General features: G+C 31.2%; 2 protein-coding genes across 3 annotated transcripts in view; both read right to left on the bottom strand.

Moving 5' to 3' along the window:
* Positions 1 to 11,201: 11,201 nt before the first annotated feature.
* LOC114312963 (pentatricopeptide repeat-containing protein At1g08070, chloroplastic) lies at positions 11,202 to 20,175 on the bottom strand. Of its 2 annotated transcripts, XM_028259250.2 has the most exons (5): positions 17,414 to 19,744; positions 17,229 to 17,321; positions 16,202 to 16,330; positions 11,457 to 11,556; positions 11,202 to 11,355 (listed from the first exon to the last, which is right to left on the bottom strand). In XM_028259250.2, exon 1 carries the CDS (start codon positions 19,562 to 19,564, stop codon positions 17,756 to 17,758), a length of 1,809 nt encoding a protein of 602 aa, XP_028115051.2. In that variant the 5' UTR covers positions 19,565 to 19,744; the 3' UTR covers positions 11,202 to 11,355; positions 11,457 to 11,556; positions 16,202 to 16,330; positions 17,229 to 17,321; positions 17,414 to 17,755. The 2 variants fall into 2 exon arrangements, with proteins under 2 accessions (XP_028115051.2, XP_082759185.1); XM_082903059.1 differs by lacking the exons at positions 11,202 to 11,355; positions 11,457 to 11,556 and having other exon boundaries at positions 15,917 to 16,330; positions 17,229 to 20,175.
* Positions 20,176 to 20,574: 399 nt separating this feature from the next.
* Positions 20,575 to 21,752, bottom strand: part of TRS120 (transport protein TRS120) — a 15,801-nt gene continuing 14,623 nt past the window's right edge. Inside the window, exons 9-10 of the mRNA XM_028259248.2 lie at positions 21,459 to 21,752; positions 20,575 to 21,086 (exon numbers count right to left, since the gene is read on the bottom strand). The exon at positions 21,459 to 21,752 is cut by the window's right edge and continues 663 nt beyond it. Coding sequence (XP_028115049.2) covers positions 20,866 to 21,086; positions 21,459 to 21,752 — 515 coding nt within the window. The 3' untranslated portion in view covers positions 20,575 to 20,865. The remainder of the gene's footprint in view (positions 21,087 to 21,458) is intronic.

Raw genomic sequence — 21,752 nt, 5'->3', positions numbered from 1 at the left:
AATCCGTAGGCCCAATTATCCCATGTTTGTTTTGACATTTTGTTTTAGGATTATTAATCCAATGGATAATTAATCCAATAAATTTGTAGGATTATTAGTAATGGAGTAGGGGTGGGATTGTAAATACCATACTAATTTGATAGGATTATTAATACCTCACTATTAATCTTGTGGAATCAAACATAACCAAAGAGCCTTAGAAAAGACAAGTGTAGAATTCCAAAAAGGAATTTTACAAGATTATTAATAAATTAGTCCGCATTTAGAAGCATATATAGTGGGTCTAAAATCAAACAATTTAAGAATATAACAATAAACAAAACTATTGTTAAAATTATAAACAAGTACTTGTAATTACAGAATTTGAAAAAATAAATAAATATAATATGATAAAACATAAGGGGCAAGAGTATAATAAACAAAACCTTAAAAAAGTTGTAAGGATCAAATTGGAACAAATAAGAAAGTTCAAGAACCAAATTGACAAAATTCAAAGTATAAGGGCCAAATTAAAACTTTGAGAAAAATAAGAGGACCATTAATGTAATTAACCCTAATTATGGCTCCATTTGGTTTAATTTTTTAAAAGAGTTCTGAGTTTTGAGTTATATTTTGAAAGATAAGTTATTGAAAATTAAAAATTTATTTGGTTATGAGTTTTGAAAATAATTTTGTAATGATTTGTGTATTTTTTTTTTTTGTGTAGTTAAATAGATGGGTGTGGGAAAATTTGATTGATTGATATGTAAAATGTGAGAGAATGAGAGAAAAGAAAGGAGAGAGAAAAAATGATTAATTGATTTATTAATAAAAAAAGAGAAGAAGAGAGCAGAGAGAAAAAAATAATTTTTAAAATTGATAAATCAAATATGTTTTTTGATTTTTTTAATCAAAATGTTAATTTAAAAATTAACAAACCGTACCTTCTATATCATTTGCAAATTTGCTATTGGATGATCACACAATTATACGATAGTCCGTTTTTACCATATAATAATCTCGAAGAGGAGAGTGGGGTCCAGAATTACGTCGCTTCTCTCTCCGCCACTCGCGGAGAAAAGGACAGAAGGACACGCGTAATTCCCTCGTCGCTTGGACCACAAAGTGGGGACCAGTTCGATGGACACGCCACGAGACATCCAATGATATTCCAAAACGTGGACCTACAGGAGTATAGACCACACACAACAGAAAAATTATTAAGTACTATTTTTTAATAATCTTTATGAATTAGCATTTTTAATACTATTTTTTAAAATATCAACATAAAAATATTAAATTTTATTGTCTAAACTAATAAATAAACACCTTATAAGTGTTTAGTAATATTTATATTTATAATTTTTTATTTATATTTATAAATTTTAAAAAAAAACATAAATAAAAAATTGTGTCGTGCCTTTTTTTAAATGTTATAAATAATAAATAAAATTTACTTTGTAATAAGAAAGAGTTAGTTTAATTTATTTAAAGACAAATTTTCAATATTTTTTCTCGTGTTGTTACTCTCTTTCTAACTTCCACCCATTATTTTATTACTAGAGTCGGTTATTCTCATTTTTTGTCATGGTTAGTAAATATTACTTTTGATGACCACATGATCGCCTCATGTTTTTGATGATATTTTTTATCACCATCTCTCAAAATCACATCTAGTCACTCCTCATTTATTGTCAAAATAAATATGAACATAAATATATTTAAAATAAAATTTTAGTAAAATCACACTTATATTTGTGTTTGTTTGTTTAATTTTTTATTTTTAGAAACACTTGAATAATTATTCTTCATTTTTTAAAAAACGTTGACTTGGTGGTCCGCCGCCGACTAATCAATGGCACTGTATACTCCTAGTAGTGGACCCCACATGTTGTGGGCCCATGACAGAAGATGACAATTGGTTCAAAGGCTGTGGGACCACAAGGGGTGGGGGATGAGAAGTTATTTGGTGATTCTAAGGCACAGCAAGTGGTGTTTCAAAAATATTTTGATTGGTTAAGAAATTAAGATTTATGATTTTATATTAAGTAATTGAAAAATAATAAAAAAAAAACACGATATATGATGATTGGTGGAGTGGCACTTCCGGAGCACCAAATAATTTTTCGTGGGATGCTTTATTCATTCCGCTGTTTCGCATTTGGTGTTGTTGGTGGCCCTGCCGTCAGCCTCACGGCACCGTTCGGCATCAACAAAATTGCTTTGCTACCACTAAATTAATTAAGATTTTTTTTGAAAAATTGTAAATAATAATAATAATAATATCCTGATTTATAAATTTGGTTAGAAATTTAAAAAGAAAAAAGAAAAAAGAAAAAAATGAATAAAATATTAATAAAATATAATTAAATTTCACACACTTTTTCTTTTCTCTCTATAAATCTCTACCCAATATCCAAACACGAAATTAGTGTTTCATGCCAATAATAAATTAAGTTATAAGATTCAATTTCATCAATTTAAATTATGATATTATAAATTAATCACAATTTCATCAATGTCTTGTGATTACGTTCTTTTATGATTGTGAGAAGATTAATGTATATATAAAAAAAATCTTTATATATATATTGTCACTCATAATAAATTGGCCTCTATAATTCAATTATAACAATTTTGGTTTTTGATTTTTAATTTTTATATTATGTTAATTTAATAAATGATTCAAAATGGAATATAAGGTTTCAAATCAAACATCAAACATCAAATCCTAAATCACTTTTAAAGGATGGAATAATATTTTTAGTTCAATTTCTATGTAATGCACGGTTAATCTTAATATAAATAGTCTCTGAATTATTAGATTAAAAATGATATGTATTTGATTAGGGCAATGGTAGAGGGCCACAATTTTTGTGGCTCAAATGGCTCAAAACTGTTAAAAGGACGTCGTTTTGAGCACAAAACATGTCAAAACGACGTCGTTTTGACAGTTTTGAGCCATTTGAGCCACACAAATTGTGGCTCTCAAACATTATTCATTTGATTATTAATTCGACATTCACTAATAAATCATATATAAATCTAATTCTATGTCTCAATCCCATGCAACAAACTCACCAAAGAGTATCGTCAATTGGATTAAATATACACAATTTGAAATGTTAGAGAATAAAATCAATACATTTAGAACTATAATGATCATATGGGCATGAGATAAATTATAGGAACATAATTTGTCCCGTAATTTATAAATTTTCCTCACAAATTAAAGACACCAATCATATTAATTTATTGAGTCTTATTTTACATTTTATAAATTTTATTACTGTAAATCACATTAATTTATAAATAAAATTTATTAGGCGATTAGTTGGAGGACCCAATATTAAACAAGTGGCATTCAAAACTATTCGATTTTGATTTCAACATCCATCCACAGCTCAGCTATGGATTTGTTGTCTTCTATTAGTTTTGGGTATTTGAAGTCCCTTCTCTATAAATAACTTAACCTCTGTACCACACGTTTTAAATGCTTTCGAGTTTATGGAAAATTCTATTTTCACACACTAAATTATTTATATGTATATCTTTTCTCAATTAACACATTTAGTAATTTGATTTTTACTTCTTTACGTCAATCTTCACATTCTCTGTGCGCATCCTCTCCTTCCATCATTTCTCACTCTAAAAACCTTAATCCCAACTACACTAGCTACTAGTGAATACGGCAGTGACGACATCAACCACCGTGCCTTCCCAGCCTCTCAGCTATTCTCACACAACCCTTCGCGTTGAAGTTCCAAAGATTTTACATTTACTACTAACAATTGACAAAGAAAGTGACCACTCTCTTTTTCCAGATCTTTCATTTTTTTGGGTACCTCTACCTCTCTCTCTCTCTCTCTCTCTCTCTCTCTATATATATATATATATATATATATGCATCCATATTGTAATCAACATTGAAGATTTGCACATTTGATTGAAGAGTAACAAGCGCAATTTTGTAATTGATCTGAAATTTCCTCATTTTCATTTTCTCTCTCTCTCTCTCTCTCTATATATATATATATATATGTATATATTTGGAATCATGAGGTTCAAATTCCAATTTGCCATCAAGATTTGGAATTTTCTCAATCAATTGATGTTGTAGTGTGGTTGGGGATTTAGGGCATTTTGTGTCCCAATCTCAAATTCTCAGCCTGCTATGGCGGTAGCCAATGGTAAAATGGCTGGTGAGATAGTGGTGGGTGAAATGTATATGCAGAACTTGTAAGATGTGTGAGTGAGATAGTGGTGGGTGAGATGGTAATTTTATTAAAGGATAAAATTGTGATTCTGAAAAAATTGTTTAAGTGTGTAACGTAAAGAAATTTGATGTGTGGAAATAGAATTTTCCTGAATTTATTGCTTTTTCTAATTTATTTTCTTAACAAAATACAATGATATATATGAAAAAGATGCATTTACATTTGTTGCAATTTATGAAGGTGATTATGAATTCAACAATGTGCGTGTTTGGAAAGTGAGTTTTTTTGTAGGTGTTTTTAGTTATAGGATATTACTGGAGATTTTTTTTTTTATGTTTGGGAAGATAATTATATTTTTTTGTGATTGAATGTGATGTTTGTGAGAGAAAGAGTGAAATGATTATGGGGTTTGATGTGATATTTTGTTTGGATTTGATTTTTTTTTTTATTTTGTAACCAATTTGTCTTTTAGTGAAAAAAAAACCAAAAAAATCAAAAAACTTCCTTCCCAAACACCCCTAAATAGGCCAAATTTTCATAGCTCGAATGTCTCAAAACGACGTCGTTTTGATACATTCAAGTTATTCGGGCCACACAAATTCAAACTACCAAATATTTTTCTTATAAATTTGTTATTATAGGAGTTTATGTCAAAGTGCTTTGTGTGCTGCTTGTTAATCATTTAAAAAAATTATTAGGTAATCTTGAAATATCATGTGATTATTTATGTAGTGTTTATAATAAATGAGAAATCACAAAATATATTATGTAGGTTTGTTAGCAAAAAATCTGGTCTGGGTCAAATCCGCAGGGGTGATTCGACAGAGAAGCTAAACTTTTACAAGTAACAACAAATCAAACAATTGTGGTCTGAACATTCTATGCCTTGACAGATTCAAGGATTTCTTTGGAGGCTGTAATGCGAAGAAACAAGAAGGAATAAACTGAAAATCAATTGTTGAACAAACAAACAAACTTGGAATTTAATCAGTAAAATTAAACTCCCAGTTCAATGTACATGACAATCGACGGAGAATTCTTAGTTACAGGAACTGAACTACAGATAGACTACTCCTAAGTAAGAACTAACTAAGTTAAGTTACTCCTAATGTTGTAAGGATTGTAAATTTGTTTGAAGGCCTTCTAACTTCGAATTCCCAGCTTTTATATTGCTGGTCTTCAAACTCCACTGCTGCTCTGCTGCCACGTGTCCCATCATATAGCCAACTACCTCCACTTCAATGTCCATGATCTCTACAACTGCTAGTAACTGCTTCTCTATTGCAGCTTTTCTCCTCCTAGGAAACATGACACGTATCCTATATGCCTTGCATGCTAACTTTATGGCTTGACACTTGGGCCATGTTTAGCCACATTCCACTTCATTACTTGACGAATCGACAGGAAAATTGCAATTGCCACGTCTGTCTTTTTGACTACTTCCTTTCTGTCACTTGCTCTGTATTCTAGGCTTCATATTCACTCGGCTTTCACTTGTAAACTTATGGAAACTCGTGGTCTTTAAACCTAGCACCCGCTGGACTAATTCTTTGCATTTGTTACATACAATCGATAGAGAATATACAATTTTTAGCGTCAATAAGTTATTTATCGTCTCTTAACTACTTAATTAAAGGAAATCAACATTGCCTTACCTATAAATTTTTTTGCACTGCTATTAGTTGAGTGCACTATATCAACAAAGTTATATAGCATGGTTTGGAATTTGATTTTTTTTAAAGTATTTTTATACTTTTGTCCTTTTTATGTGAAAAAAAAAATTTAACATATTTAGAAATGACTTTTCTAATAGAAAAAACTTGATGGACTGGTGTGTTTGACTTGTGTTTCAGTGGCTTTTTAACATTTTTTTTTTTTGAAAATTATCAGAAAATCTCATATGAGAATCAATTACTTCAATTAGTTTCTTAGATTTTTTAATATATTAATAAGTTTGTTTATTTTGACAACTTTACTGTGAGATCCTATTTTGAATTTTGGTATGATTTAGGGGATATTTCTTCCATTCCCCATTGGGGGATCTCATCTTAGGGAAGTTAGATTTAATTTTTGGATCATGTTTGTCACTTAAATGTAACACTTTAAAAAAAAAATTTAGCGTACTCTTCCCAAATGTAATATTCTAATGTACACTCCAAACATAAAATTCAAATGTATACTCCAAACATAATACTCCAATGTAACAAACACTAAAAAACTACTTAATGTACTTTTTTCAAACGTAACACTTTAATGTAACACTCAAAAAAATTTATTAATATATTTTTTTCAAACGTAACATTCCAACAAACAACAACAATTAATGAGATTATAAAGACAAATGAGTCATTACATATTAAAAAAACTAAATGAATCACACACAAAATTATGAGACTAATTGAAACATAATTCCAACATATAAGAATTATCGGTAACTCTTCCTTTTATTTTTTTAGTTACTTTTTTGACCTTTTAGCTATTTGCTTTGTCAAACGGCCTTATAAAATTCTGAAATTATTAAATATTATCTTATAATTGAATGACATCAAATAATTTAAATTAATTAATTATTGAATTTTTTTTTAACACAATTATTGAAAAACTAGAGAGAGAGAGAGAGAGATTCTTTTAGATTATGCGTATATAGATAATTACCCTACATTTTAAGAGGAAAATAATTTAAATGAATTAATTATGATATAAATTATTTTGATTTACAATAATTTCTACCAAATAATGCCATTGTGAGAGATGTTTTGGGATGTGGAAATAACAGCTCCCAATATCCTAATGGAACTAATTAATAAAACAAGTGCCTATTAGGTCACTAATGATAGAGTTTTGATGTGTCGACAATCATGCTAACAAAAAAGTATTAGGATATTCCAATTATAAGAAGGCAACATTGTTGAAAGTGATGATGTTCTCTTGTAAATAATGAAGTTTTGTGTTTGGTAGATACAACTTAATTTAATTTAATTGGTGGGGCCAGTATGTTTATATTAAAAAACAAAAGTTTGATCATGTATTATATTGTATTTGTGGTAGGAAAAGTCTTATATTAGATTTGCCATTGTCTCTATCTTCTTGGCTAATATAAAATTGTTGTTTGATTTTTCACTTTGGGATTGATGAAGAATAATATGTTTTAAAAAAAAAAATTGCATTATAGGAAACTTTGGGATTGATCATTTATTATAGTAGTCTTGGCTAATACTACATTTAAGTGCACAAAATAAAAATAAAAATAAAAATATTGTAAAAATTCGATGGCTTGCTTTTTACATTTAAATTCATATTTATGAACTCGGATCTTTGACTTTCTAGAGAGAAGTAGGTTGTTCTTAGAGAATTTGGAAAAAAAAACTTGCGGAGGAAAAAGAAATGTGAAAAAAAACTTGTATTACATTCATAATTCTCTTTAGTTTTCTTTTTATTCTACAAATTTCTTTTAGATCCAATATCTAAACATACTCATAAATGTTTTAACCAACTAAACTAATAGCAGTGGATTTGCACCTTTTTCAATTGTACCGTCATGATAAATCAAAGCGTGCCATTGCTCATCAAAAACATCTTAGTTAGAGAAAATTATTAAGTATTTCTCAAACAATTGTTCACATTTATCGTTAAAAAGATATTTCTCATATTGTCTAAAATGATGGATTCTACTGCATAGACTAATAACTATTAACTACTATATAGACTTTTTCCAGAAATATTGAATCAATTTTCTTTGATTATAATCTTGTTTGGTAACCACATTCTTCAATGAATGATGTTGTCCAATAATGATGATCTTAATGTTTGGTAGGTGCTGAATATGATCTTGTAAAGGTTTTATAATGTAGGAAAGGTTTATGAGATTTGAAATTGTCTCCACCTTTTGGGTAATGTCAAATATTTGGTTAGGTATCTACTTAGGGCTTGATGAAGAGTACAAATAAAAAATCACTATACTTTATGTCATGCCCAAAAGCAGCTCCACTTCTTTTCCTCTGATATTACATAAATCCCAAATGGTTTTTTATTAGTCATAAAAATATGGTAGGCTCAAGAAGAAAAACAGAGAGTTAGACAGACAATAAAAAGAAATAGAAGATGGAAAGGAAGAGAAGCGATGGTAGGTCCCTTTCAGGGGTAGATGGAGGTGGTGCAAGTGATGGGTTGAGGTTGTGGGTTTCATTGGCAAGCAGTGGAGGTGGTTGAAAAATAGAGGAGGGAGAAAGAAAGAAAGAAAGAGAGGAAGTGGTGAGTAGCCGAGGAAAAAACAAGAGATTTACGTTGTGTTTGGTTAGGAGATTTATGGAGGGATTTAGAAAGGAAAAGAAAAAAAAAGGTGTGTGAAACAAGGTGAAATGTAATATATTTTATTTACATTTCACTTAACTTTTCCCTTTCTTTTTCCAGATCTTTCTTTAAATCATTCAACCAAACACAGTGTTAATAGTTTAATTAGTTGAAAAAAGTGTATATAAATTGTTAATTTTGCCCTAAAAGACTATTTACTTGACAAAAAATGAAAATTTTAAAGTCAAATTGTTACTATTAGATATATATATATATATATATATATATATATATATATATATATTTTTATTAATAAAAGTGGTAAATTAAAAGAATGCAATTTGTCCCAAACAAAGAAGAAGTCATAAGCATCTTTGTACACTGCACATATTTTTGTTTGGTTACTTATAAGTAATTTTATTTTGTTTTATTCATGTCATTTTTAAATTTTTTATTTTTATTTTTATTTTTTGGGAAATAAGAAAGCTAGTGAAGGATTTTTCTGATCAAGTTGCAACAAGTTTTAAATCCTAAAGAATATCCTGTCCATGTCAACTCATAAAATTGATTAGAAAGATTGATATTTTATTTATTTTTTTCCAAATATATTGAACACACAAGTTACATAAACTTTGAAGCAATTGCAATTAAAATTCATTAACGTGTAAAAACAAACTTCCTAAACTGTAAAGTCATTATAAATTGTAATCTCTTGTTTTTTTTTTTTTTTTTTTTTTTTTGTTTCTAGTAATATTAAACTATCTTATGACTTGTATAATTAGAACTCAATAATCATGAAGTGGCCCTTCAATATTTCCTATTTAGCTCCATTCCAAATAAGGTACCAAAGAAGAAAACAAAAAATTGTAATTAGTGTCCTTTTCCTTTTGGACAAATGCAATAAGAACCTTGACTTTATGATAACCCTATTGTGTCGGCTTACTATTTGTAATTTTAATTACTATATCAAATTTATCTTTAATTTTATTTATTTTTTAAATAGTATGTCAACTTAATTCAATTAATAATGTCTTTTTAGAAATTAGACTGAAATCATAGAACAAAATAGTTCATTATTGAAGGATGATGTTTAATTTTAAATGGTCCATTTCCTTTTGAATACACCATTTTACTCTTAATTTCTATTCAATTTCTTAATAGGTGTTATCAATTAAATTAAATTTACATAATATGAAAAATTAATACAATTAGAATTACAGAAACCACAAAATCATCATCTATTTCATGTGCATCAGCCCAATCAGTGCATGGTAATTTCACTGTTTTTTTTTTTTTTTTGCCCCACCTTTACAAATAGTGTAATAAATAGACAAACAGTAGCAATCACAAACTTTTTTGCCTTTCCCATTGCCATTGTACCTAGATTGAATTGCTCAATAGACCCTTTTGTTTTTTTTTTTAAATGTTTTTTTGGGGGTCAAAACATATTAATATTGAATTGTCTAATTCCTCTAGGCGTGATAAAATCATAAAGGCACTACCCCACGATTGATGTGATCACCTTATCTGTAACGATGAATCTTATGTTTCTAATCGTAGACTTCAATTTTGTCCTAGCTCGATGAATATATACTTTTCCACGACGCACTTATTGCGAATATAATTATTCTAATTAAAGAGAAATCATTTCATTTCGTAACAATTACTAGCACCAAATAAATGTTCCTAATATTTGGAGGTTAACATAATCAAAATGACAAAAAAATTTAGAGAGCAAGAGAGAATCATATATATAATTTTGATTTTGTGATTTTATTTTTATTTTTTTATTTTTATTTTTTTGAGGTGTTTTTGGAACCTTAGCTTTGATGGGATAAGGTTTTTGGGTAAAGAGTTAGTTGGATGGGTTTTGTCCCATCCCATGAATGGCATTTATAGACCACACATGTTCATTTGTCCTCCCCTTTCCCTAAATTTTAGGCCTTTCTAAAGGGCTGGACCACAAAAGCACCTAATAAAAAAGCTCTCTCTCTTTCATGGACCACAAAATCACTTATCTATCTCTCTCTCACAGTGCCTGTGTGTGACAGCCCAGTTTACCTTTGGATAAAGTTAAAGAACATAAAAATGGGGTCACCCAAACAGAACCTTAGATGCCCTTGATGATCAATGCTCAGTCCTAGTTTTGAATGCTTTCAAAAAAAAAAAAAAAAAACAGAATAAAATAAATATTCAGTAGTCATGTAATATGTGTATGTGGTACTCTCAATCAAATTGTGCAAAAAGATAAATTGGGCTGAATAATTACCCATTTCATGAAACTAGGGCTTGTTTGTTTGCCAGTTTTAATCATTATGGTGAATGGATAGGTTATACAGGGATGAGTATATGGTGAAAATAAAACATGCACACGAGGGTAATTAATCCATTTAATAGATACAGAACAATGCCAGAACATGCAGGAGTTACCCTCTTAATTGCAAATTTGCAAAACAAACATGCCCTTAGAAATTATGATTGTCAATTTCCCAAAGTTTTGCACTTCTAACAAGTTAAGAGTTAAAAGGCATAAATTAAAGTTGTTCCCTCTTCACAAAAGAAAAAATAAATAGAGTAAATTCCCTCTAGTTTCATCAAGACTTCACTTTAGTTTCCTCTATAGTTTTAATTTCATCAATTTAAAACTCACACTTCTAATTATATTTCAATGTAGTCTCTTTGTTAATTGTCATTATCATTTTAGACACAAAAAAAAAAAAAAAAAAAAAGTCATATGTAACTCACATTGGTATTTTAGCAATTCCTACAAAAAAATATAAATGAATAAATTGCACTAATAGTCTATGTAGTTTCACCTGAATTCCACTTTAATCCATCTACCTAGCTTCACACATGTCATTTTTTTCGTCTGAAATACAAACAAAAATAAAAATTTAAAGTCAAAATTCATGAAATTAAAATTACGGTAACTAAATGATTTAATTTATCCAAAAAAAACATTATGCACACCTTCGTAAAATCTTCACCAAACAAGGCTTTACATACAAAGGAAAGCCGTGTATCCATAACACTATTGAAGAGTGGAAAAATGCAGGCTCCTACAAAAGGTCTGAAATTGGAAGAATTGAGAGAGTAAAAAAGGCAACAACCACCCCACCAACTAATGTAGCTGACATGATATGTGAAAGATATAAAAAAAAAAATTAAGAAAAGGCAAAATCCAAATGAGAAAAAAAGGAGAGAGAAAGAAGAGTGAAGAGAAAAGAGAGAGAGATGCACATGTGTTTTTCATGATGATGATGAAGATGATGTTGTGTGTTTCATTGCCTCCCCTATATTTGCCTCATGAAATGTCACACCCATTTGCTTACTTAAGCAACCAAAACTGAGGATTCACTGAGACAAACAAAGACACATTTCCTGTTGCATGATGTTGATGGTGCATGCACACCTACTACAACACCACACTGATAATATCTATACTATATATATATATATATATATAAAGTGAAGCTGAAATGGTGTAGATGTCACAGATTTTCTATCATCAAAATGCCCATGATGACAATATGAAAATTGTCACTGTAAAAAAACTACTATGATCCTCAAAATTTCAATTATTCATCTTGTCACCTTCTCAATCACATGTAACGCATTGCATGTGTACCAACTGCTAGTGTATATCTATATATATGGAGAGAGAGAGAGAGAGAGAGAGAGAAGAGCCAAAAAGCAAGGTTTTGGAATGAGGACGACCTAAGAGTGAAAAACTGAGACACAATTTGACAGTGAGATTCTGAGAGGGAATAATAGCATTGAGGAGGACACTGTTTTGGAAATTATCAAATGATAGTTGTTGACCCTCTCACATTTTTTTTGGAATAGAGAAGGAGAATGTTAAGTGAGGAGTGTTCGGATTTATGAATTTGAAATGAGTTAATAATTTACATTTAGGTATAACAGTTTAGATACAGATTTTGGACAGACATTGGCTGTGGGAGTAAATTAAGAAAAATTATAAACGTTCGGGACTAAAGTGGGAAATTTTTTTAAAGGTACTTAAACTTAAGGGTATAAAGTGTAATTTATCTAAATTTCTATAATAATGTGTTATTACGCCATATGGCAACCAACATGACATATTCTATTCAAAATTAGACAAACATTAGTTGTTGGAGTAAAGTGGAAAAATTTAGAAATGTTAGGGTCTAAAGTGAAAAACATAAAACATTAATAACCAAAGTGAGAAACTTTAAAACTCAATAAAGAAAAAGTGTTATTTATCCTAATTTATAAGCACTGGTGATTTGGTAGTCAAATGAATATCAAGTTGGGGTAAATTTATAAGCATTAGCTTATATTGTGCTCCATTTGAACTTTGAACCAATGTGTAATACACTTCGAATAGTATTCCTTTTTATGGAATATATAAAACAATAACAACTGCCAACTCTTTAATTTATGGCTCTTACATTAATAAGGGGCTTGCAGCTGGTAAGGTTGCTCAAATTAAGCCAAAAGGCCTTTAGGTTGCTCTTTTTTCTAATTTAAAAAAATCAGAAAATTTGGCCACAATAATAAGGGTTAATCTAGTAAATGAGGTGCTCTCTTTCTAAGTATAATGAATGAGTTTGAATCTTATTGACGTATAACTTTCTATTCCTAGTATCAATTACCACACAAAATAAAAAATTTATAATAGCTTCCACTACTATATAATTATTTCATAACTTTATAAATTACTATACTTCATGTACCTCGAAAACAAGAAGTTTACAGATACAAAATCAATCATATAATTAACCACATAAAATAATCTTTGACCATACATATCAGATGATTGGAAAAGAAACAGTTTCACTCATATTGTTCTATCTATAATTTATGTAGTTGGTGCTATGTTTGTAAACTTATCAACTTGAAAATGGCATTTGATGCATTCTTTTACCAATTATGGGCTATAATACAATGGTCCATAGTCTTCCCACCACCTTCCAACCCAAATGGAAGTCAAGTCAGATCATTACCAGACTAACCAACTAAGCCTATTAACTAAAACCTCAAAAGCTAAAATGAATATTGAGTGTTCCTCCCATTTTGGTAAGTTCTAACCATGAAAACAACCTGAAACCAACAATCAGCATAACCGTGAAAATACTCCATTGAACAATAAGACATATTTGGTTGTGTTTTCATTTTCATCATTTCCGCTTTCCATTTTTCATAGTAAAAAAACAAATGAAAAGTTCAAAAACAATTATCGTTTTTATTTTTGTGGGGAAATAATTTTTGAAAATTCAAAAAACTACTTTCCAGTATTTCCTAGGTTATTTTTTAAAAAAAATATTGAAAACAACTTTTGAAAATAATTAGCTAAAAAAGTTTTCTCTATTTTTTGGAAAATAAAAACAAAAAACAACAAACACAAATGAATCGGACGCTACTATTCTATGAATAGAAGTGGGGATAAAATGGCTGATAAAAGATCCAATAATTCCACTATTTAGGGTAAAATTTACTAGTAGTATGCAATTTTTTGTTTTTTTATTTTTTAAATAATGATATTGTTAGCATCTTCACCAAAACTACCTAAAACAACAAATTAAAGGGAGAAAAAAAAAGGTCAAAAGTGAAAAAAAAAAGGAAAACCCTAAACAAAGGTAATGAATTCAATAGTCATCAAAGGACTTTGTCATTGTAGATGTTCATAAGGTTGACTAAACCTAAATGCCAATAATCTCACAGCCATTGGGCAAACTTCCCTATATATAGGATACTTACAAGATTAAACTATAGATATATCACCTAAACCTACTGAAAATTATTGGAGAATTATATGGTAGACACCAACTTTTCAGGGTGTGTATTATACTCCTGATTATATCTTTAGTGATTTCTTATTTGTATATTGTTATGTCATATTATGGTTAGAAATAATTCTAAAACCACTTATATTGTCAAATCAAAATAAGTTATGAACCTATTAATTTTTTATTATGATTCATAGTGAATTGTTAAAGGGGAAAAAAAAGGTCAAAAGTGAAAAAAAAAGGAAACCCCTAAACAAAGCTAATGAATTCAATAGTCATCAAAGGACTTTGTCAGTTGTAGATGTTCATAAGGTTGACTAAACCTAAATGTCAATAATCTCACAGCCATTGGGCAAACTTCCCTATATATAGGATACTTACAAGATTAAACTATAGATATATGACCTAAACCTACCGACAATTATTGGAGAATTATATGGTAGACACAAACTTTTAGGGTGTGTATTATACTTCTGATTATATCTTTAGTAATTTTTTATTATGACTTTTTATTTGTATATTGTTATGTCATATTGTGGTTTGAAATAATTTTAGAGTCACCTATATTGTCAAATCAAAATAGGTTATGAACCTATTAATTTTATATTATGATTAATAGTGAATTGTTATGAAGCTAGTGTGTTTGATTATTGCTCCCAATGTGATGTTGGCCGAGTCAAATTAATGGATTAAATTTATGTATTTATTTTTTTTAAATATCTAACTTTTGAAAGTGATTGTGCATATGGTATGCACCTTTTTTTGTATAGCAGTCTCATCCCATAATATGTATCATCAACTTCGTCCTTATAAGTTGGCTTATTTTGTCTTTAGTGATTTTTTATTTGACTCTATTTTTATTTTATTTTTTACATTTTATGTACATCTAGACTAGAGGATTCTAAAATTTTTAAGCAATTGATAAAATTTTGAAAAAAGTCCATTAGAAACAAAACAAAACCAAGTTTTTATGGGTTTTTTTTAAAGTTATTAATTTAACTTATTTTCATCTTTAGTAGAGTTTTTTTTTCTATATATATATATATATATATATAATTTTTAAGATCGTCTAGTTTAAACAAGCAAGAAAGTAAAATTTTTTTAATCAAATTAGAAAAAGTTTACTAAAAATAAAAAGAAATCAGAAAAAATAAATCGACTTAAGTTTGCCAAGGAACATAATAATGACATGAAAGGTAAACCAAATATAGAACAATAATGCTACATATCCAAAAAATTATTTAAAAAACTACATTAATGGATCACATTCATTGTGGGTGTGGCCCACGTCACACCAACTCACTCTCGAAATAATTTTCAAAATAAAAATTATGAATACATAGCATTTTTCAATATAGAAATGAAAGATAAACCAAATCACCTAAAGAATTGGAACATTTCCAGTGATATTTACAGCATTGGAACATTTCACCACTCATAAAGAACCTTATCAACAACATTGACTAAGACCCAATCTCACCAAACCAATCAAATCAATCCATGTCCTCTACTCAAAGAATCATAAATGAGCATCCATGCTTAACCACATTACTATGCTAATAAGAGTTATTTCATACCCACAATAAGTTGTTTTGTTGGTTGATTCTGAGAGTGACTGGCAGAAAAGATGGAGAAGAGGGAGTGTAAAAGAATAGAAAATGGGGAAAGATGAGAGCCTTAGAGTTCTCTCTCATAATGATATTTATTTATACTATCAGCACTAATTGAATTACAAAATTAACATTCATGCGCTACGATGTGACACAGACACCCTACCATGACAATTTTTAAAAAATACAAGACACGACATACGGGCAATATAAACAAAATATATAGTTTTATATATTTATGATTTAAAGATAAAAAATGCAACATAATACTAATTTTCATAATAAGTCAATAACCCATAATAAAAAGTGATTTTCAGCAGGAGAGGAAATTTACTTTGCTTTTGTTGTATCTTTTCCCTTTGCTTCTTGTGGGTAAGAAGTTAAATCATTGAGTATTCTTCCTCCTAACAGACTAGAGAGCTTTCATCCTTCCTTTGTGCACTCACAACATTTTGCTTATGACCTGCAAAATTGAAACGGACTCTTAAGTTGATTTAGACAAAATTATACATATACATTAAGAAGTACGGACATTTCTAAAAAAGTTGTGAGCCCAATTCATGTGTCACACACTGACACTCATCAGACATTCCCCCTTGAACTGCAAAACTGCTACAAACAATTTTACTTGAACTGCCCCAACAAGGGGCCAACCCCACACGATGCTCTACTTCAGTGGGAGAAAGTAACGTTGCAGGGACTTGGAAAATTCCATACCTAAAATGTTAATCCCATCCCTCACCATAAAATAAAAAATAATAAAAATAATAATAAAAAAAAAGAAAAGAAAGAACTAAACTATCTTCAAGAAAACCATGGCATCACCAAAGTTAAAAGTGAATAAAACTTGACAACAAGAATATCTATCTTCAACTTGAACAATTATTAAAATGCCACAAGGACCAGAAATGAAAGTGACAAATTCAAGGGTTGTCTTTTTTAAATCCTAGCAACTGCTTGAAGCAGGGTATATACCCTGCAAATGATTTGGCTCTTAAAATATCCAGTCTGATAATGATCCTGACATTTTCTGGTCAAGGAAAGTATCCTAAGACCAACTAATCCCAAGCTATCTATAAATTAATGAAAACTTCATAGCAAGAAAAATATATATATATTTTTTAGGGGAACGGAGGGTGGGGATGACTAACCACGTAAGACATCCATTTGCTATGATAAGCCTATCCCTTGACTAAATAAAATCCTAGGCTGATCATTTCTGTTTGAACCGAAACTGTACCTTTTCCTCAAATTAAGAACGATCACAATCAATAAATAATCAGCAGAACTCTACTATACAAACATAAAACAACATGAGTAAAAGCTATTGACTATAGAAGGTAATTCTTCAAGGGTCTCACCTCCAAATAAGCACTTCCCAAGGAGCATTATACCTTTTTGCCTTTGTAATGTTCATTTCTACATTGATCTTACAACCACTGACAAAGTGCATGCTTCAGTTCCCCGCAAAAAAGCCATTCAGCTTATCAGCCCTTAAAAAGATATGTCAGAGGGTAACAAAGTATCTTAAAAGACGGGACATTACCAGATGGTGGTTCTGTCAATCTGGGGTGCCGGAGGGGTAGACTGGGTACAACACTAAAAAGTGGCTTCCCATGGCCTCAAATGTGCATTCTCACACTTGTCAGCTCAAGCTTTTAGCATTTAGTTATTCAAGTCTTGACTAATACAAATAACTCCGAAAACACAATAAAATTCCTTCAAAGAAATGTCCATATCTGCATCAAACTGAAAGAGTTGAAAGCATGCTATAGATATTGAATTCCATGGACTGCCAAGGAAGATCTTCAGAAACTAAAAATCTTTTACAGGTGCAGGATCACGGCAATAAACTGCTCCCCTGATTTTCCCTTTCTTCTGGAAATTTTCATATGAAACCCTCTTCATCTAGAACAACCATGGGCACATAGCCTGCCATCTTGAGCTTCATGCTCAATTCATCCAAAACTGCATAAATCTCTAGTGACCTGCAGTGTAACTTGTCTGCAACAAGAAACTCATGAACAACATCATCAATCTCAATCATGCTACATCCAGGAGGTTTACATATCCCCCTTTTCACCATCATCTCTCTAACTGCCTTAACTCCATTAAATCTTCTAGCCGCTGCATACAAATTCCCCAAGAGCACGTAAGACCCACCATCCATTGCATCCAACTTAAAGATATGGTGAGCTACCCACTCACCAATCTCGACATTACCATGAATACTGCAAGCACTGAGCAATGCTCCCCATACAATAGCATTTGGTTCAATCTCCATTCTCATAATAAGCTCCTTGGCTTCATTTACAAGCCCCGCTCGGCCTAGAAGATCAACCATGCAGCCATAGTGCTCAACGTTCGGGGTGATATTATAATACTTCATCGAATCAAAGTATTGTTTACCTTTCTCAACCAAACCTACATGAGCACAAGCATGTAAAACAGCAAGGAAGGTGATAGAATCTGGTCTGGTCTCCAATCTTTTCATCTCATTGAAGAGCTCTATCACAGGTTCAGCATGCCCGTGTGAAGCATATCCTGAGATGATGGCATTCCATGTAGCCACAGTCCTCTCCCTCTTAGGTACCTGGTCAAATACTTCTCTTGCCATCAAAATAAAACCACATTTTGCATACATGTCTATCAAAGAGGTCCCAATATGGGTATCCCAAATTCCACTGTTTTCAGCAAATTTCCGGACCCAGTTTCCTAAATTGAAAGCACCAGTTTGTGCACATGCACCTAACAAGGCAGAGATTGTAAACCTATCAGGTTTTACATTTGAATTATACATTTCCCTGAAAAGATCAATTGCTTCGCGCAAAGATCCTGCTTTAGAGTACCCACAAATTAAAGAGTTCCACACAACAGCATTCTTTTCAGGCATTTCATCAAATAATTTTCTTGCATCATCCAAACGCCCACATTTTGAATACAAATCAATCAATGCAGCACCCAATTTTACTCCTTTACTCAAATCAATCTCTTTCTTAATGTACCCTTGAATTTCCCTCCCCATTTTTAAATCTTTCAACACCATAGAAACCGAAATCAAACTCAAAATCGTCCCTTCATTGGGTTTAACCTCTCCCATTTCAATCATCTCCTCGAAAACCTCCAAAGCTTCAAAAACCAACCCTTCTCTTGAATAACCCAATATCATAGCATTCCAAAACACAACATCTTTCCCCTCAAATTCATCAAACACCTTCCGTGCACTCCTAATTTCACCACACACAGTATAAAGATTAAGCAAAGAACTCTGCACAAACCGATCCGAATCGAACCCAATTCTCACAACAATCCCATGAACCTCTCTCCCTTTCTCTACAGCAAAAACATTAGCACAAGCTCTGAAAACAAAAGGGTACGTATAATTATCCGCCACAACGTTTTCGCTAACCCGCATTTTGTTATACATCAGAATCGCCATAATCGGACTCTGAGACAAAGAATAGCCCTTGATCATCGCATTCCAGATAAAAACACCGAGCTCGTGAGTTCTATCAAACAGTCTTGTCGCGTAATCAAGGCATGGGATTGATAAAAACGAACTGACAAGTTTGGTTAGGATGAATTGGTTATAGGTTAGGCCAAGAATGACAGATCTTGCATGAATTTGCTTCAGATGTGGAAGATTTCGGCAAGTTTCGATGAGAGTTAAGAGAGATTTGAGATTTTGGATTCTCATCGATCTTTTAGCCCATATGCTATGGGTGAATCTGACCCCGATCTTGATCGTTAGACCTTATTGGAATCGAAGTTTTGTTGCAAATGAAGAAATCATCTCAGTTTGATGTTGAAGAGGAGAGAGGGAGAACTTAGAGAGAGAGAACCGGGAAAAGAGAAGTACCGAACTTCCATATGACGGTTGGTTGGAACTGAGGGTTTGTTTGGAATTTTTTTAGTAATTTTTAAATTTTTTATACCAAAAAAAAAAAATTTGTAGGGAGAATTGACTGACTTTTGTATGAAAGGAACTTTTGGCTAATTTAACTGTTCTTAACATAGCCTTAATTTGGATCAAATATGAGGGGAATAAATAGAAAATAGAGAAACTAATTGCAAAATGAGTGTAAATTTTACAATTAGGTACACTCGGTACAATTTTTATTTTCTCTAATAACCCACAGTTTTTTATTTGTGCTTTATTAATTTATAATTATTTTTATTTATTTGATATTTCTTATTCAATATGAATTCTAATTGTCATTCCTCACCCAAAAGAAAAAAGCCAAAAATCTTTTTTTTTAATTAGACCAACTCAAGCCAAATTGAGTAAGTCATTTGTCCAGACAAAAAGGGCAATATTAAGAATGAAATTGTTGTATGCCTTATGCATTACAATCTTAGATTTCTTCTCTAACAGATTTACAACTGTATATATATATATATATATATTTGTCGAATATAACTTCTTGTGGACAGCTTGGGATCCCCTGTTCTATGCTCTGTTGTTGCCCCGGTGCCAAAATAATAATAATAATAAGAGTATGGAACAAACGATGAGACAAAAAACCGGACAAAAGATGCAGAGCCATTGTCCAGACAAAAACAGTCGACAGGCTCTAACCTCAGCTGGTTTGGAGTCAACCGTAAGCTCTGGTTGGTTGGTCTGCTTGAGTTAAAAATTCAACCTCCATACCGGTAGCAACTGATTCATGACCCGAACCACACCATGAAAGCATGACAATTTCTCTGTTTGTACGTACAACAGACGCCAATCATTTATATGATGGTAATATTCAACTTGTGGAACAGTGACCAATCTAATTTCTTATGAGCCTCAAATTCACAACACTCATTGAAAGGAAATCACAATAATTAATGTCCACTATGGATTTACAGGCACTCTAGAACATCCTAATATACACCACCCAACTAAAATCTTGACGAGCTAAATTATGAAAAGGCACAAATGACAGTATCAGAAGTTTCCTCAGGAAAAATATGAGCCGACACGTGTTTAATAGGTGCAAGAAATGATACAGTTTATGCAGTTCCATTTACTCGGACATGAAATGGGGGCCCCCGACAGAAGATTGGCTCATCAGGTGAACTAGATCGGGCACGAGCCCTCAGAATGTCATTGGCATCATCAATCACAGCAGCAGCTAACAGAGTGTACTCGCCAGGAACCAGGAAATACAAAGAGAACGAATGTTTGATTTCCTCTAGGGGAGGAACCTCCACAGTTACACCGCTCAAAACACCTAACAATAGATCAGACCAAAAAAAAAAACCCGCATAAATAAACATGCTCATCCATAATAATTTTGAATGCTGGCATATAAAATTTCCATGTAATCGATTCCATACTATTTGGTCCCATTTTCCAACAATAGGCTAATCGATTAGGGAGTCCATTCATAACCCTTGAAGAAAAAGTTATAAAAACTCAAAAAGTTTTTGAAAGTTAGAAATGATATTTTCTAATATAATCCTTATTTTCCTACTAAAAATCAGAGATTATTTCCTCGGTTTGAAAGTTAGAAACAATTATTTTCTGATACTTCCTTATTTTCCTAAAAATTAAAAAAGAGTATTTTCTAACTAATTGAGTTAAAAGGTTGCTAGAACCGTACCTGACCAAAGAACAGTTGCCTTCTTGCCCTCAATGCAGTTCTCCCCGGCTACATCTCGGCACGTAATGCTAAGACTCATCCTTATCATTTCCTTAGTGTTATTTCGGACCAGAACTTCCATGGAAGTCATGTCATGCGCAAGTACAAAACCTTTAGACGAAGGGGATTGAACTTGATTAATAGATTCTTTGGATGAACTGAGTTTGGCACGTCCTGTACTATTTTCAGCAAGCTTAAAGCCAAACGTCAATGGATCCGGTAGCAGGACATCCATGACGGACGTCTGAAGGGCAG

Source organism: Camellia sinensis, chromosome 13, assembly GCF_055761805.1.
Source record: "Camellia sinensis isolate YWXY chromosome 13, ASM5576180v1, whole genome shotgun sequence".
Taxonomy (NCBI): domain Eukaryota; kingdom Viridiplantae; phylum Streptophyta; class Magnoliopsida; order Ericales; family Theaceae; genus Camellia; species Camellia sinensis.
The sequence above is the reverse complement of the archived record's forward strand: the minus strand, read 5'-3'. Positions and strand labels throughout refer to the sequence as shown.